We start from the raw sequence: 15,420 nt of genomic DNA, 5'->3' as shown, positions 1-15,420 counted from the left end.
GCAGACCGACTCTGTGTCTGCTCCAGCCCAGAGGACCAGGCAGGGGCGGAAGGGCACTTTCTTCATTTCTATGACTAATATGTCATTTCTCTTCAGCCAAATTGGTGGGCTGTCTTACAGCTACTTTGAGACCTGCTAACAGAGACTGGTGGTAAGACTTAGAGTCTCTCTTTATCTGTAGCAGTGTTGAATTCCCAATCTGGGTAGACGGGAGCCACTACAATGTGGTGGACAGATGAACAGTTTAAGCATTAGGAAAAAAAATAGAGCTGGAAACTCGAGGGTGGAGAGGAACAACCTGTTGTGAGTAGCCACCTCTAGCACCTAAGGTCCTAGTGAAGTCTCAGCCTGTGTTGCCACTAAGAGTCATGTATGGGTCGTGGACGTGCAGCAACAGGGGTTTATGTCAATGTCTGTGGCTCATATTACCACTAAAGATCATGTGGATTTCCCTGGTCTGAGCAGCCACCTAAGACCATGTACATAGATGTTCAAGGGCTGTGCAGAGTTGACCCTACCCTTCATTGGCTTCAGCACTTGGGAGAGCAGGCTCTGTACCTCACCTATGCAGCCCAGTAGAGCTAGCCCTCACAGTGGAGGTATGGGAGAGCAGGCCTCAAGGAAGGACATGATACCAAAAAAATTGGCCCAGCCCTTCACTGCCTACAGAGTGGGCCCTGTACCTCAACTGGCCAAAGCACAGTAGAGCTGGCTCTGGTGCTGTTGGGGCAGGTGAGCCAGCCCCGAGGGCATGAGAATGGGAAAGCTGCCCTACCCCTTGCTGGCTGATCCTGGTGTGACCTAGCTGGGTAGTGCTAGAGAGCTTACCCTCGTCATGTCAGTGCAAGAGAGTTAGAAGGCTGACCAACTCAGCTACCACCCAAGCCCAGATCCAGGTCTCTGAGTTGGCCCATCCCACAATCTAACTCTTCTATGAACTGCTAGAACATGGGAATGGGCCAGTTCTGCAAGTCCAAAGCTTCAGGATATCTATGACACAGGGCAACAACAGGATATCCAAGAGGAATCCTTCTGAGGATCCAGTATTGATGGTGTAGCAGAAATCAGAGGCTCTGAGCCAGACCAGTGACTCATTGCAATGAACATTTGCCAGTAAAGATGTGGGGACAAAAATGGTATACTGTGGGACACACTGTGATATAGCTTCCTTGGCAAGATGTTCTCTATGCTTTGTTTTGTTTTGTTGATTTATTTATTTTATCGTGGGGCAGGTATGAGGCGGTTGCAAGGACAGAGAGTTATAGCTGGATTTATGGCTACTTTAGGGGTTCCCTTTTTCTACCACACCACTCCACCTTTGACCTTTCCAACCTCCCAATACTGCATAGGAGAGAAAGAATATGTACTACCAAGGAAGTGTTTGTAAACCCCAAAAGACTAGTCAGGAGCCAATCTGATGGAATCATACCAGGGTCTTTATTAAAGATAGTTCTGGCTTAACTCACTGATGGCCCTGCAGGATGGTTCTGGTAGAGAAAAGGTGCCAAACACTCACCAGGACAAGGTTTTATAGAAAGCAGCAAGTGAGGGATGAGTGTTTCTAGCCTAACAAGCATCTAATTTGGATGCTACTGTGGCCTTTAGCATAATTGGCTGGTGCTGGGAGCCAAAGGTCTGCTTTCTTCCTAGTTGGTGGTTGTTAGGCAGGGGGTGGGCTTGTAACCTGGAGGTGTAGATTTGTTGGAAATTAACCTGGAAACTGGTGGTAAATGCTGCGTTTGTTTGGAGAAGAATAACCTGGAAACATGGGTCTTGTTGGGGGTAACTGAATCTAGGTTCAGGTTTTGTTGGGGGTTGGGGGATAACTTGGAAACTGCAGCTAGATAACAGCCTGTTAGTTTACATGAGTTTAAATTTAGTTCAGGTGTTCTAAAATGGAGTCTGAACCCAAAAATTTTGGTTCCTCAGATAGAGAGGAAAAGGGGTGCATCAATATTGTTAGACTACTTCCTACTGATTAGGGACGTTGAGTTCCTTGGGGCAAGTTTGGCCTTCATCTTCAAGTTGTCTCCGACCAACCAATAGCCAGCAAACAGCAACAGCAGGAGGAGGAGCAGCAGCCACAGCCACTCTAGGTGCTCTCACATTTACATACCCTCTGTATGGACACAGAATTCCAAAGGACACACACTTACAGAGACAATTTGAAGCTGGCAAAATCATGCCCCTGCTAGAGCACGAGGTAAATCATACTCTGCTGCTGTGGACAGTCTGAAGCCCCATATCCCACACCTGGGATTACAACAGAAACATTCCCAAAACATTCTTGTGTCTTTAAAGACACCAAAAGTCTCACTGCAGAGAGTAGATATGAAGAGACAGGGAGGTGAGGAGGATTGGGGAACATGATATGAAACTCACAAAGAATCAATAAAAGTGGTTTTTAAAGGCAGAAACAGAATCACCAATTAAAGGAAAGAACAAGTAAATGTTGTCCCACGTAATACCTAGTAAGTAAAATAACTCAAAACGGTCATAAATTATCTACATTTTCTCAGCTGCTTGGCTGTTTTAATTGGGGTTTTATCCTTTCATTCATCTTTCACTTATTTTCTTTGACATCAGGATGTTACAATTTTAACCTCAATATGAAATAAAATGTTATTTTTCTATGTATGCTTAGACGTGAATTCTTACAAGCTTAATTATTGAAAGAATAGCTGTCATGGTTAAGTTTCCCATTGTTGTGATAAAATACCATGAACAAAGCAACTTAGAGAGCAAAGGGTTTATATCATCCTACAAGTCTCAAGTGATACTCCATCACTGAGGGAAGTCAGGGTATAACTCAAAGCAGGAACCTGGAGGCAATAGCTAAAGCAGGATCCATGATATAACTCAGTTTTCTGGGTAGCTCCTCATGGGTTCCTTGGCCTGCCTTCTTTTGTCATCTATGGCTTTGGGCCCAAATGTGGCACCTCTTTCCTGTGAACTGGACCTATCATAGCAATTGCTTTCATTATTAATCAAGACAGTACTTCATCACAGCCAATCTATGGAAAACTTTTCTCCCCTCTTACCAGTTAGGTCTAGGTTTGCATCAAGTTAACAAAAACAGTCAAAAGCTAACCAATGCAGAAATAACTGCTAAGGAAGAGTGCAACGTTTTGTTTAAAGCATATTATAGTAACTTGTATTGTTTTCAACTTCTGGTTTCATGTCTCTGATGTAGGTGTGATGTTCTCATGCCCTGCTCAGAGTTCAACATGTTCAAGAAAGAAGGGAGCTCAACATACCAACCTTTCCAAGGCAAACGTAGAGAATTCTAAATCCACCAATAATTAAAATAAATAGAAACATACAGAAGGTGCTTTCTAAAACATATCATATAGAGAATAGTAATATTGTTGATCCAATCAAAGTGAACTCCTATTAAAATTATTTTCATTTAATTGGTTGGGTCTGAAGAGATTGTCTTGGGATAAAAATGTCATATATAACAGCTAGTGATATTGCTCACTGTTTAAAAGCATAGACTGCTCTCAAAGAGGACCCACTCACATGACAGCTCATAATCTTTTACAGCTCCAGTTCTAAGGGCTTTAACAACTTCTTTTTGCCTAGGTGGACCATAAGCACACATATTCCACGGGCATGGAAAACATTCATACACATAAAATAAAAATATTCTTCTCAAAAATGGCATCTGTAAAAGATATCTTAGATTTACAAGAGAATAATATTGTTTTGGAGAAAAGGCATTTTATGCTTTACTCCATCAATATGATATGCAATCATAGTTTCTTGGGGAGTGTTTACTTGAGGTTCAGGTGAGACTGTATAGTTCTCATCCCCATCTCATTGAAGACTGAAATCAGCTTTGTTTGGTAACTGTTTTTCTTGCTTCTCTCATTGCTGTCACTAAATATCTAACAAGAAGCAACTTAACAAAAGAAAGATTCATCTAGGCTTACAGTTTAAGGTGGGATACAGTTCATTATGGTAGAGAAGTTATTGCTGTACATGTATGAGGCATCCAGTCACATCACATCAGCACTCAGGAAGTAGACACCAGACAGGAAGTAGGACCAGGCTACCAACTATAAAGGCCCATCTCCTTACTTACATCGTCCAGGAAGACTGCATCTCCCAAAGATTCTAAACCCTTCCAAAGTACTACCAGCAGCTAGGGGTGAGTATTCAAACATGTAAGCATAGGGTGAGGATTTCATATTCACATCATAATAGCTATTTTTTAAATATTGAAATGTTTGCTTTAGCACTCTTTCACTGATAAGACCAAAAATATGACCCAAGTGGTCAACTTTACATATACTTCTATTTGTTTCCACTTAGAAAAAGTGTTCAGAACAATATCCTTTAAGACTTTCAGGACATTGAATACATATGTAAATGCAAATCTGCTGTTTCCATTCATCTCCCTCCTCAAATTATTCTCCCCATTCCTCCTCTACTCAACTCTAAGAGTCTTCTGTTTCTAAGAGTCTTCCATGAAGTGTTGCCAAAGGAAAAGTCAATCATTCATTGTTGGCCAAATGGGTTGCTTATTATATTATACCAATGTGCCTTGCAAATGTGTACTAAGATAATTCAAAATAATTATGATCAAAGTCTGCCAGCATTGGCTGAAATTTATTTTGACATTATTAATAATTTGCAAACAGACCGACGTCTGATGAGAGAAAAATAATCACAATTTTATGCACATGTATTGTCTTAGTTTTGTTTCCTGTTGCTGTGATAAACACCCAGGCAAAAGCAACTTTAAGAACAAAAAGGGTTATCGGTCTACAGTTTGAAGTCACATCCAATCCATCATTGTGTGAAAGTCAAGGCAGGAACTTGAAAGTCTTAGATTATATCCACAGGAGTGGAGAGAGAATAAATGCATGCATGCTTGTGCTTACCTCATTTTTTCTACTCACACAGCACAGGACCCCAAGCCCAAGGATTGTTGCCTCCTATAGTTGGAAGGTCCTTCTACGTCAATTGACATAATGAGAATAATATGAGAATAATCCCTCACAGGCCAACTTGGCATAGACAATTCCTCCTTGAGACTTTATTACCAGGTGAAGATCATATCAAGTTAATGACGATCTCTCTCCCTCTACCTCTCCTCCCTCTCGCTCCCTCCTCCTCCCCATCTCTCCCTCTTCTCCTTCCTCTCTCTCTCTGTGTATCTGTCTCTCTGTGTGTATCTGTCTCTCTCTGTGTATCTGTCTCCTCTCTCTCTCTCTCTCTCTCTCTCTCTCTCTCCACCCCGTGTGTGTCTGTGTGTGTGTGTGTGTGTGTGTGTATCTGTCTCCTGTCTCTCTGTCTCTCTCTCTCATTCTCTGTCTCTGTTTCCGCCCCCTCTCCCTTCTCTTACACACATACTGCATAATGGGTGTTTTCTAATTAGTCAGGACTTTCATTGAAGTTATTCCTAAAATTAACTATGGCCTTCGGTAAAGATGATGACTTTACTGGGAAAGTAAGACAAACTGGACTGGAGTAGCAAAAAAAAGAAAAAGTAATTATTCAAAGTTCAGGCCATCATGTAATGAGGCAAGTCTCACCTATATTTGTTCCATAGATCTTCATCTGAGATTATAGTGCCTTGGGCTTTGGGGTGACATTTGAAATGTGAGGACTTTCAAAGTAAAGATAGAATGATAAGGAATAAGAACTGATTAGATTATATAAGCAGAAGAGGAAGTTGGAAGTTTTTAAAGAACTGTTGTAGCACTAAAGTAGAGACTAATGGAGAGCATGAAACAAAACATACCACGGTTTTAAGGAAATGGGATGTCCATGGTTAACAGACCTGCTAGACAGATCAAGAGGTCAACAAGAATAAATAATGTCAAATCCTAACTTAACTTTTATAAGATACCAGTTCTATGTAGATGAATAGCTTACAGAGTTAAAGATGCAAAAATAAATTTAAAAAATAGTTATGAGGCACAAATAAATATTCTAAATAGTTAATAGAAGTTTTCTGTGTTGTAGGGTACAAAATACATTATAAACCATCACTACGTCTTTAGAAATTTTCACTGGAAATGTATCCTATTTTATGATCTAGAAAGGGTGATTCATAAGCAGGGATGTGTGTGCATACTTTTCTTTCAGTAATTCTCAATGTAAACCAGTAATTCTCAATGTAAACCAGTAATTCTCAATCAAGGGAAGTTTTGTTCCGAAAGCATATTTATTAATGTCTGGAGAAATTATTACCATGACTCTGGCTATACTATTGAGAACCGTTGGGTAAAGGAATAAAACTAGACTTCCTACAATGTTTATGACAGTCTCCAAAACAAAGTATTACTCAGACAGAAGTGTTAATAGTTTTAGAACCAGTAAATCCTGACATTAAACAAACAAAATCTTTACAAAGTACTCATGTCTCCTTGTAATAAGTTCTACTTACATTATTTAATACCTCAATGAAAATTTAATACAGTGTGTTTTGGTCATATTTCCTCTCAGTCCCCCACCTCTTCCAAGATTCATATCCACTTCTCTTCTCACTCTGCTGTGTGTCCTTTTTCCACCATCAAAGCCTATGTGCACTACCCAAATATTATTGAGTGTGTGGTCTTCCTTTGGAGCACAGTCAACTCACCAAGGACTCTTAGGGAAACTGACACTGTCTTAGCAGAAAACAATTGCCAATATCTCCTCAGCTAGGAACAGACATGGATGTCCAGCTCTCCTCTACATTCTAGGATTTGGTCCAGCTTGGGCTTGCACAGGTCTTGTGCATGCTGTCACATCTTCTGTGAGTTCATGTATGCAGCTGCCTGTTGGTTTAAACAGTTTATTTTAAACATAAAAACTGGATGGGTTCTTGAGTTGTCATAAGGGTAATACACACATGCACATGCACACACATACTTTTATGATAACACATTCTACAAAATACACACACACACAAACACATACATACATATACATACACATGTGTGTGCATTTCTCCAAAGACCCAGTGTATTCAGGCTGTTTCCATATATTATATTTTCTCAAGGATTTACACTAGGAGTAATATCTACCCCCATATCACTTTAAACTATTATCTTCTTGATTTTGTTCCTGCATCTTTGTTTTTTACAGAAATACTAATGGTTTCATCATAGTGACACTATTTCTTTGTATATATAGTTTCCTACTTTTTTTTTTTTTTTGGTTTTTCGAGACAGGGTTTCTCTGTGTAGCCCTGGCTGTCCTGGAACCCACTCTGTAGACCAGGCTGGCCTCAAACTCAGAAATCCGCCTGCCTCTGCCTCCCAAGTGCTGGGATTAAAGGCGTGCGCCACCACCACCTGGCTTAGTTTCCTACTTTGAAAACAGGTATTTAAAAGTTGTGATGGCCCTCTGAGCATCATGTAGGTCAAAATGGCCTTAGCCAACTTACATTTTGAGAAAGATTGTTTGTTGTTCGCCTTTATATCATATGTGTTGGCTTATTTAAAAGCCCCAGGTAGATGTATATCAGATTGTAGAGCATTAAACAGTTTGCATTTCTTCTGGATAGAATTTATACCAGTATGATAATATACATTACTTTTTAGAATGTATAATAAAAATATGTTTGAGGGCTTATCTATAGTCAAGAATTCAGTTTATTCATTTGGTAAGAGTTAAATGGGCTGGAGTTATAACTCAGTGGGTAGTTCCTGTCTAACACTAATGAGGCACTGGGTTTGATTCCCAGCACTAAATAGTGATTCATGAGGCAAGTTACAGCACTATAGAAGTGATAACAGGAATCTGAGAGTTCAAGGTCATCCTTGGCCATATAGAGAGTTGTAGCCAGCATTTGCTACATAAGACCCTGTCTCAAAAATAAAAGATGTTAATGGGTATGCTCTAGATATCTTTAATGATCAAATATATTCTGTATAAAAATAATAATCTTTTCTGAATCAAAGTAACATACAATTCATCCCCTAACTTTCAATAATATGCACAATCACCAGAATAGAACTTACCAAGAGAAATTTTTGGTCCATAGCAAATTGGTTTGTGGGTAGGGACTTAAATAAGAGGATAATTAGTCAGATAAGATTTTAGGAAACAGACAAGTGTCAGTATAACTGTGACCTTCAGATATGGCTTTGAGAAAAAGAGGACTGAGCTGACCTTGAACAGACTAATGAACACAGGAAGCAATGAGAGATGCAGAAAAGAGGATGGCCAAACCTGAGAAGAGATTGCTCATGGCCGTATTTGTGAACCCATGAATAAGCAACTGTTGCTGGGGCAGCCAATTAATTTGAGCTGCTAAGAAATGACCAAATTGTGTAAGAATCAGAAGAGTGAGTTTCATATAAACACCCCTGTAAAATACCTACACAATACCTATGAATTAAATAAACCATGCTATGTCCAGAGATTATATTTTCATGCTCTAATACATTTAAAATGAATACATAAAGCTAACAGAACCATCAGCATTGTGCCACACATAGAGGCTTTTGTACTACATAAAGCATAAACCCTGTCCTACATAGGATACCTAATGCTCCATTAAAATGACCATTAGCAAAGGCAAGCCAAATTTAGCCTCAGCACTCTGTGGCTTTTCCCTCCCTAGTGACTACAGAGAAAACTAATGTCCTCATTTCCAAAGAGAGGTGCTCTAATTAAAGTCTTATTTCAATGACCCTAACCACTATCATAATAGATTATATTGTCAAGAGAGTAAGAAAGACTTCCTCTTGGTCAATGAATCTTACAGAAGACATGAATGAACAATCATTGTTGTTTGTTTCATTACGTTTTTTTCAATAACACCAGTGTTCAGCTTATAATTATATGTGTGAAGTAATAGATAATTGCCTCAAAAAATATTTTTAAGCCTGCCTTTTACGCATCTGCAGTTTTCATAACCCTTTCTACTTGTTAGGGTAACATCTTTCCTGACAGGAGACTCAGAAAAGACACCAAAGGCTTTATATTTGAGGTAAGAACTCTGTTGCTTAATTTCTTTTAGTAGTAGCCAATAATTAATAACAGTTCCCCAAAGAGAGCCAACGTGCTTTGAAACATCAAAGATTAACATCATATCTACTTACATTATACACACTAATCATTAAATAAATTCATGAAACATGACTCATTAGCTTGCCATTTTAAAAGCTGTACATCCTCAGTCTGCCACAAAGCACTACTGTTTTGGGGAGAGTCAAACTACATCTAACAAACTCACACATGTCTTTAGGAGGTAACCTACGGCTCTTCCACATGAACCCATAAGGCTGTTCAGAATAAAACACCTTTTGATTTTCCAATTGTCCCCTTGGCTGATTTCCAGTTACACTCAACTTTCTGGCTCTGTGCCATAAAATAAAAACACCCTAGTTGAAAAATAAGTCTCAAATAAAAAGAAGGAAGGAAATGAATGCTTGGGATCAAGTCACAAAATTGACCATCAATACAAACCCAGAGCACTTAGAAGAGACTACAGCAATTGCAATGTCTTCATTAAAGCACTATGAGCTGAATAGTGTATGGAGCTCTTAATTAACTCCAGTATCTAGATAACATACAAAGTCCCTTGTCCAGATTTTTGTGAACTAGGTCATTCTCTATCCTTAAATATGATTGTTGTCTAATGCATTTCTTAGAGAACAACCCAAACACAGCTTGTATCTGCTTATAAGAACAGTTCATGTTTGGGATTTCTATGCCTACAACAAGAAAAACCTAATTTATGAAGATTTCTACCCACTCACAAAGTGAATAGTTCATATATTCTCTGTGATGATTGACAGATCAAATTCAAGGAAGTGGATGAAAAGGGGAAAGTTATAAATATAGTCTAGTATCTTTGCTTTCTTCTTTTGCCAGTAAGGAAGTGATTCTTTCTTAAAACCTATCAGTTTCTTGAAAATGACCAAACAGAGCTGAGAGCACATACCTTATTTTCAAGAAATATTTGTTGACTAAGCCCTTTGCCTATTTAGCCTTATATACAATATATATATTAAAAGGGTGCACAAAATTTTGTTAGAGAAAAGAATTCTTCGTCCACATACATGAAACAAAGGTTTTTGTTCAGTTACCATGGAAACAAAAGCTTCTAAGGAGCCAAGAAGTATTTGCATGATCTCTAGGTGATCTCTAGGCCTGGAGGTCTTTTATGTGACCTAGGAAAGTGTTTTTCACTTGCATCCAGTGTCTACTAATAAAACTCCTGGGGCTGGAAAGATGGCTCTGTAGTTAAAAGAACATAATGCTCTTGCAGAAGACTCAAGTTTAGTTCCAAGGACCCACATGTTGTGGCTCACAACCACTTGTAACTCCAGCTCCAGGGCATACAATGCCTCTGTTCACCACACACACACATGAACACACTTAATTTTTTAATTTACATTTGAATTCTTAAGAGGGGTCTCAGAAGATGGCTCAGTGGGTAAAGTGCCTGATGCTCAAGCAAGAAGATCCTCAGAACCTTCTTAAGTGCCAGGTGGGCATAGCAGCACACCTATGATCTAGCAGTAGAAGGTAGAGAGGGGATCTCTAGGATAGACTGGCTAGCAAGACTTGCCTCACTGGTGTCCTCTGGGTTTGATTAAGACATTCTGCCTCAAAAGAATAAGGTTAAAAGAACTATGAAAGAGGATCCCTGACGTCATCCTTAAGCTCGCACATGTACCTGCACCCACCCATGCACCCACAACAAAGAGAAAAATGACCTAAAGAAACCTTATGAATTGGTGATGACTGTGTTATCACAACTATGTAACAATCATCAACTATTTAATATCATCCTGTAATTCTATAAATCAACACATGAATTCATTTAAAAGGACTGTGGATTAGTTAGCCACACATGGGCATTGCTACTTAAGATGTAGGTGACAGCTTCTGTTCTGGACTGCTTATGGTTAATTTAGGAAGACTGTGCATGCAGGGAGAAATGTGGATACTGCATTATGTTTACTACTTTTCAGGTAAAAAAAATAACTAATAAGTATTTAATTTCACATACAGTATCAATAAATCCAGCCTTTTCTCGAATGTAAACAGGGACCAAATATTTATTTCCTCTGAGTTGCTAATAAGAGAAACACACTACTCTGAAGAGTAGAATATGTATATTTAGTATCAATAATCTATATGAAGTCCACTTGAATCATAGAAGGAAATAAAAGTAACTGTTCTTTTTCTTTCTCTTAACATTAGGTCATGGAACTAAAGGAGTATTTGAGCTTCTGTCTGGATGGCGGAGAACCAAAGAGAATTTGCCCTTCAAAGACAGAGTAGCAGATGCCTATTCTGATGTGATGGTCACCTACACCATGACCAGTTCCCTGTACTTCATCACATTTGGTATGGGTGCCAGCCCCTTCACAAACATAGAGGCAGTGAAGATCTTCTGTCAGAATATGTGTGTCTCTATTCTTTTGAACTACTTCTACATTTTCTCTTTCTTTGGCTCTTGCCTGGTCTTTGCTGGACAACTTGAGCAAAATCGATATCACAGCATCTTTTGCTGTAAGATCCCTTCTGCAGAATACCTGGACCGCAAGCCTGTGTGGTTCCAGACAGTAATGAGTGATGGTCACCAACAGACATCCCATCATGAGACAAACCCCTACCAGCATCATTTCATTCAGCACTTCCTCCGAGAACATTACAATGAGTGGATTACCAATATCTATGTGAAGCCATTTGTGGTCATCCTGTATCTCATTTATGCCTCTTTCTCCTTTATGGGGTGCTTGCAGATCAGTGATGGAGCCAGCATCATCAACCTACTAGCCAGTGACTCCCCAAGTGTTTCCTATGCCATGGTTCAGCAAAAATATTTCAGCAACTACAGCCCTGTAATAGGATTCTACGTCTATGAACCCCTGGAGTACTGGAACAGCAGTGTTCAAGAGGATCTGCAGAGGCTCTGTAGTGGATTCACTGCAGTGTCCTGGGTAGAACAGTATTATCAGTTTCTGAAAGCGAGCAACATCAGTGCCAATAACAAGACCGACTTCATCAGTGTCCTACAAAGCTCATTTTTAAAAAAGCCAGAATTCCAACACTTTCGGAATGATATCATTTTCTCCAGAGCTGGGGATGAAAACAATATCATCGCTTCTCGCTTATATCTGGTGGCCAGGACTAGCAGGGACAAGCAGAAGGAAGTCATAGAAGTTCTGGACAAGTTGAGGCCCCTGTCTCTCTCAAAGAGTATCCGGTTCATCGTGTTTAACCCTTCCTTTGTTTTCACAGACCATTACAGTTTGTCAGTCACTGTGCCTGTTCTGATTTCAGGCTTTGGAGTCCTCCTGGTGTTAATCCTGACTTTCTTCCTAGTGATCCATCCTCTGGGAAACTTCTGGCTAATTCTTAGCGTCACCTCAATTGAGCTGGGCGTTCTGGGCTTAATGACATTGTGGAATGTCGACATGGATTGCATTTCTATCTTGTGCCTTATCTACACTTTAAATTTTGCCATTGACCACTGTGCACCACTGCTTTACACATTTGTATTAGCAACCGAGCACACCAGAACACAATGTATAAAAAGCTCCCTGCAAGAGCATGGGACAGCCATTTTGCAGAACATTACTTCTTTTCTTATTGGGTTGGTCCCCCTCCTCTTTGTGCCTTCAAACCTGACCTTCACACTGTTCAAATGCTTGCTGCTGACCGGGGGTTGCACGCTTCTGCACTGTTTTGTTATCTTACCTGTGTTTCTAACCTTTTTTCCTCCTTCCAAAAAGCACCACAAGAAAAAGAAACGTGCTAAACGAAAGGAGAGAGAGGAAATTGAATGCATAGAAATCCAAGAGAACCCTGATCACGTCACCACCGTCTGAGGGTGGAGACTTTTTCTTTTCCAGTGTTGCACAATGATGCAGGGCTAGTAAGGCTCAGACCTCAGCTGCTTGGGCTGGCCAGGGGTAACAAGGCAAGTCAGATCAAGAATGTGTTATTCATGATGCATCCAAGGGTCTACTTCTTTCGGGGAAAGAGATAATAAAAGGCGGTGAAGTTCCTTTTAACCTTGTACTCCATGAGAGATAATTTTCCAAACATTGATCTTAGAGCTTTTCTGAGGATTGAATGGATTGCTGTGTTAAGATAAAAGGCTAAAAGATCAACACAGTCTGTGAAGAAATGGAGAAGAGAGAATAGGTGGTCTCCAGATAGGGGGAAAGACAGAGGTAATGTCTAAATTGCCATGTCACTTCATGTTTGCTTTTTGAACAGGTCAATCAAAGGAAACCTATGCACATGGGAAGTACATGTCTAAACCAAAGGACCGGACCACTCAATCCACGTTGTGTGTACATATAAGTATACATATACTTATATTTGTCTTTTGTGTGCATTGGTGTTTGGGTGAAAGAAGGTGTCCATTTGCAGATAAGCTGCCTTTCTCTAAAAGTCAAATCAGCTCATTAGGGATGAGTCAAATAACCTCATTAGGGATGGTACACAATATATAAATGGCCACTTGAAATCAACTCAACTGACTAGATAGCAAGAGTATTATCAACTGTGTGATAACGAAACAGAAATTTGAATCCATTAAATTCTATATATCATGTTGTTGGTCACTGAGATCTTATTTTTGGGATGACTTCACAAAACCCCAAAAGGTATTTGAGTTAATTAGCATGTGAACAAATGTTTAAAATCTAAAATAGTTGAGATAGCTTGTCATTAGCTTTTAACATTTCTGTGTATTTGGAAGGCCAGCATGGCTGCTTTTGGATATCTTACCCACCTGAAAATGAAAACTTTAAGCACATTGTTTTTGCAAACATATGTAAGTGTACACAGTGTATGTGGGAGATGGAAAGAAATAATGAAATACCAGGTACTCGGTCTGCTGTGTACTTTCAAGGACTAAGGCTGCTATTCATGTTGGAGAATGTTACTAGAAAATTCCTTTTCCTTGCCAAATAGGGAATCTAAGGAACAATTTATTTGGGGGTAGAATAAAACAAATGCCCAATGATTACACGTCCTGCTAACAAGCTCTTTTTCCTGAAAAACATTTATATTTCCCACCAATTTGGATTGTATAACTTAAATGCATTAACAGTTCTAATAGATTTAAAAGGAAAAACACAACTAGAACTCTTAGAAAATTCCATTCCTGTTTCAGTTTTAGGAAATGATGTTGCTAGATAACACTGCTCTTGTAAACGATGCAAAATTTTAAATGGACATCATTTAAATAACATTTCAGTTTATTGAATGGCATTTGTTCTATTCTACCTTAAGGCCACTGTGTTTCAATGTCTCCCCTGCTGGGGGTACAATAGCTATAGAATTAAGGAGGGACCATAGTGTCCCATTACCACACTTGATGTTTTCACTGTATCTGTAAAGTCATGTGACACGTAACACCAGCCTTTCATCTCAAGAACTTCTGTGCTAGAGATAACAGATATTTGGACAGTTGACCTCCGGCCCATGATCTCATATTTGAAGTTGAATTTTCTGAGCAGTTTTTGCAGTTGGAGAACAGAATTCCTCTTTCAAAGTTACTCTTCACTTATGAAGATTTCTACCACTCTCGAACCTGTTTGTAAAAACAGCTACTAAGAAGGCGAGGATTCCATGTTGCTCTATATCTTCCCATATTCAGTGAAACTCCATTGTTTCCGCTATTTTTTTTATTTAAAGATAATTTACTTGAGTTTTATAATTGCCATAGACCATTTCAGATAGAAAAAATAAACAACAATAACACAAAGATTGACGAGCTTGCAAATTGCCAAATACAGGGAAGTACTGCTGCATATTCTGCCAAAGCACCAATTTCCATCTCTCCCAAAGCACTTGGATGGGGAAAGACGTGTTTATGTATTAGGTATTGTCTTCAAGGATCAGACTTGTAGGACAAACAGGAATTTCACATTGTCCAACTGTCTAAAGAAGTGGCATTTTAGAAAAGATGTTATCTTCTCCAGAACATGTGATTCTCTCTAAGGATGTGTAGCAATAATTTACTGAAATGAAACTCCATGTTCTGGAAGAGTTAATAGAACTCCAAAAATGCCTTATCGTGGTCTTAGGAAGTATGTAAGCCCAGAAGAATCTTGCCAAGCATCATGCAAACCTTCCAATTTCACTTTGAAGAAAACATTTCCAAGATTTCCTTCTCTACTTCTCTACTAAAATATGAGATCATGAGTTGCAGGTAACCATCCAAGTTCAGCCTTTTCTGTTTATTTGTGCGCTCCATTCTAGTTTTTCAAGTTTTTGCTTGCTTTGTCTATTGTGAAGTATTAATGGCATTCATGTTAGGACCTATCTACTATCAAACAGAAGGCCATTCAAACCCTAGGAGAAATCATATAATTGTGGAGTATTTTATTTACTGTAATGTGTTTTTCTCTTGAAATGGGAGATTTTTAAAAACTTGTGAACCCCACACCTTTTCCTATTTAAACTGGACTGTGCCCCCCATCAGAATGTGAAACCAAA

General features: G+C 39.2%; 1 protein-coding gene across 2 annotated transcripts in view; it reads left to right on the top strand.

Annotated features, from left to right (window-relative positions):
• The window catches only part of Ptchd4 (patched domain containing 4), a 176,906-nt gene extending 163,576 nt beyond the window's left edge, over positions 1-13,330 (top strand). The window contains exon 3 of one of the 2 annotated variants that reach the window (XM_028766780.1): positions 11,161-13,330. In XM_028766780.1, coding sequence (XP_028622613.1) covers positions 11,161-12,794 — 1,634 coding nt within the window. In that variant the 3' untranslated portion in view covers positions 12,795-13,330. The remainder of the gene's footprint in view (positions 1-11,160) is intronic. The other variant, XM_028766779.1, reaches the window with a different exon arrangement.
• Positions 13,331-15,420: the final 2,090 nt, after the last annotated feature.

This window comes from Grammomys surdaster, unplaced genomic scaffold (assembly GCF_004785775.1).
Source record: "Grammomys surdaster isolate TR1022 unplaced genomic scaffold, NIH_TR_1.0 169, whole genome shotgun sequence".
In the NCBI taxonomy this organism is placed as follows: Eukaryota; Metazoa; Chordata; class Mammalia; order Rodentia; family Muridae; genus Grammomys; species Grammomys surdaster.
This window is presented reverse-complemented; position numbering and strand designations above follow the sequence as displayed.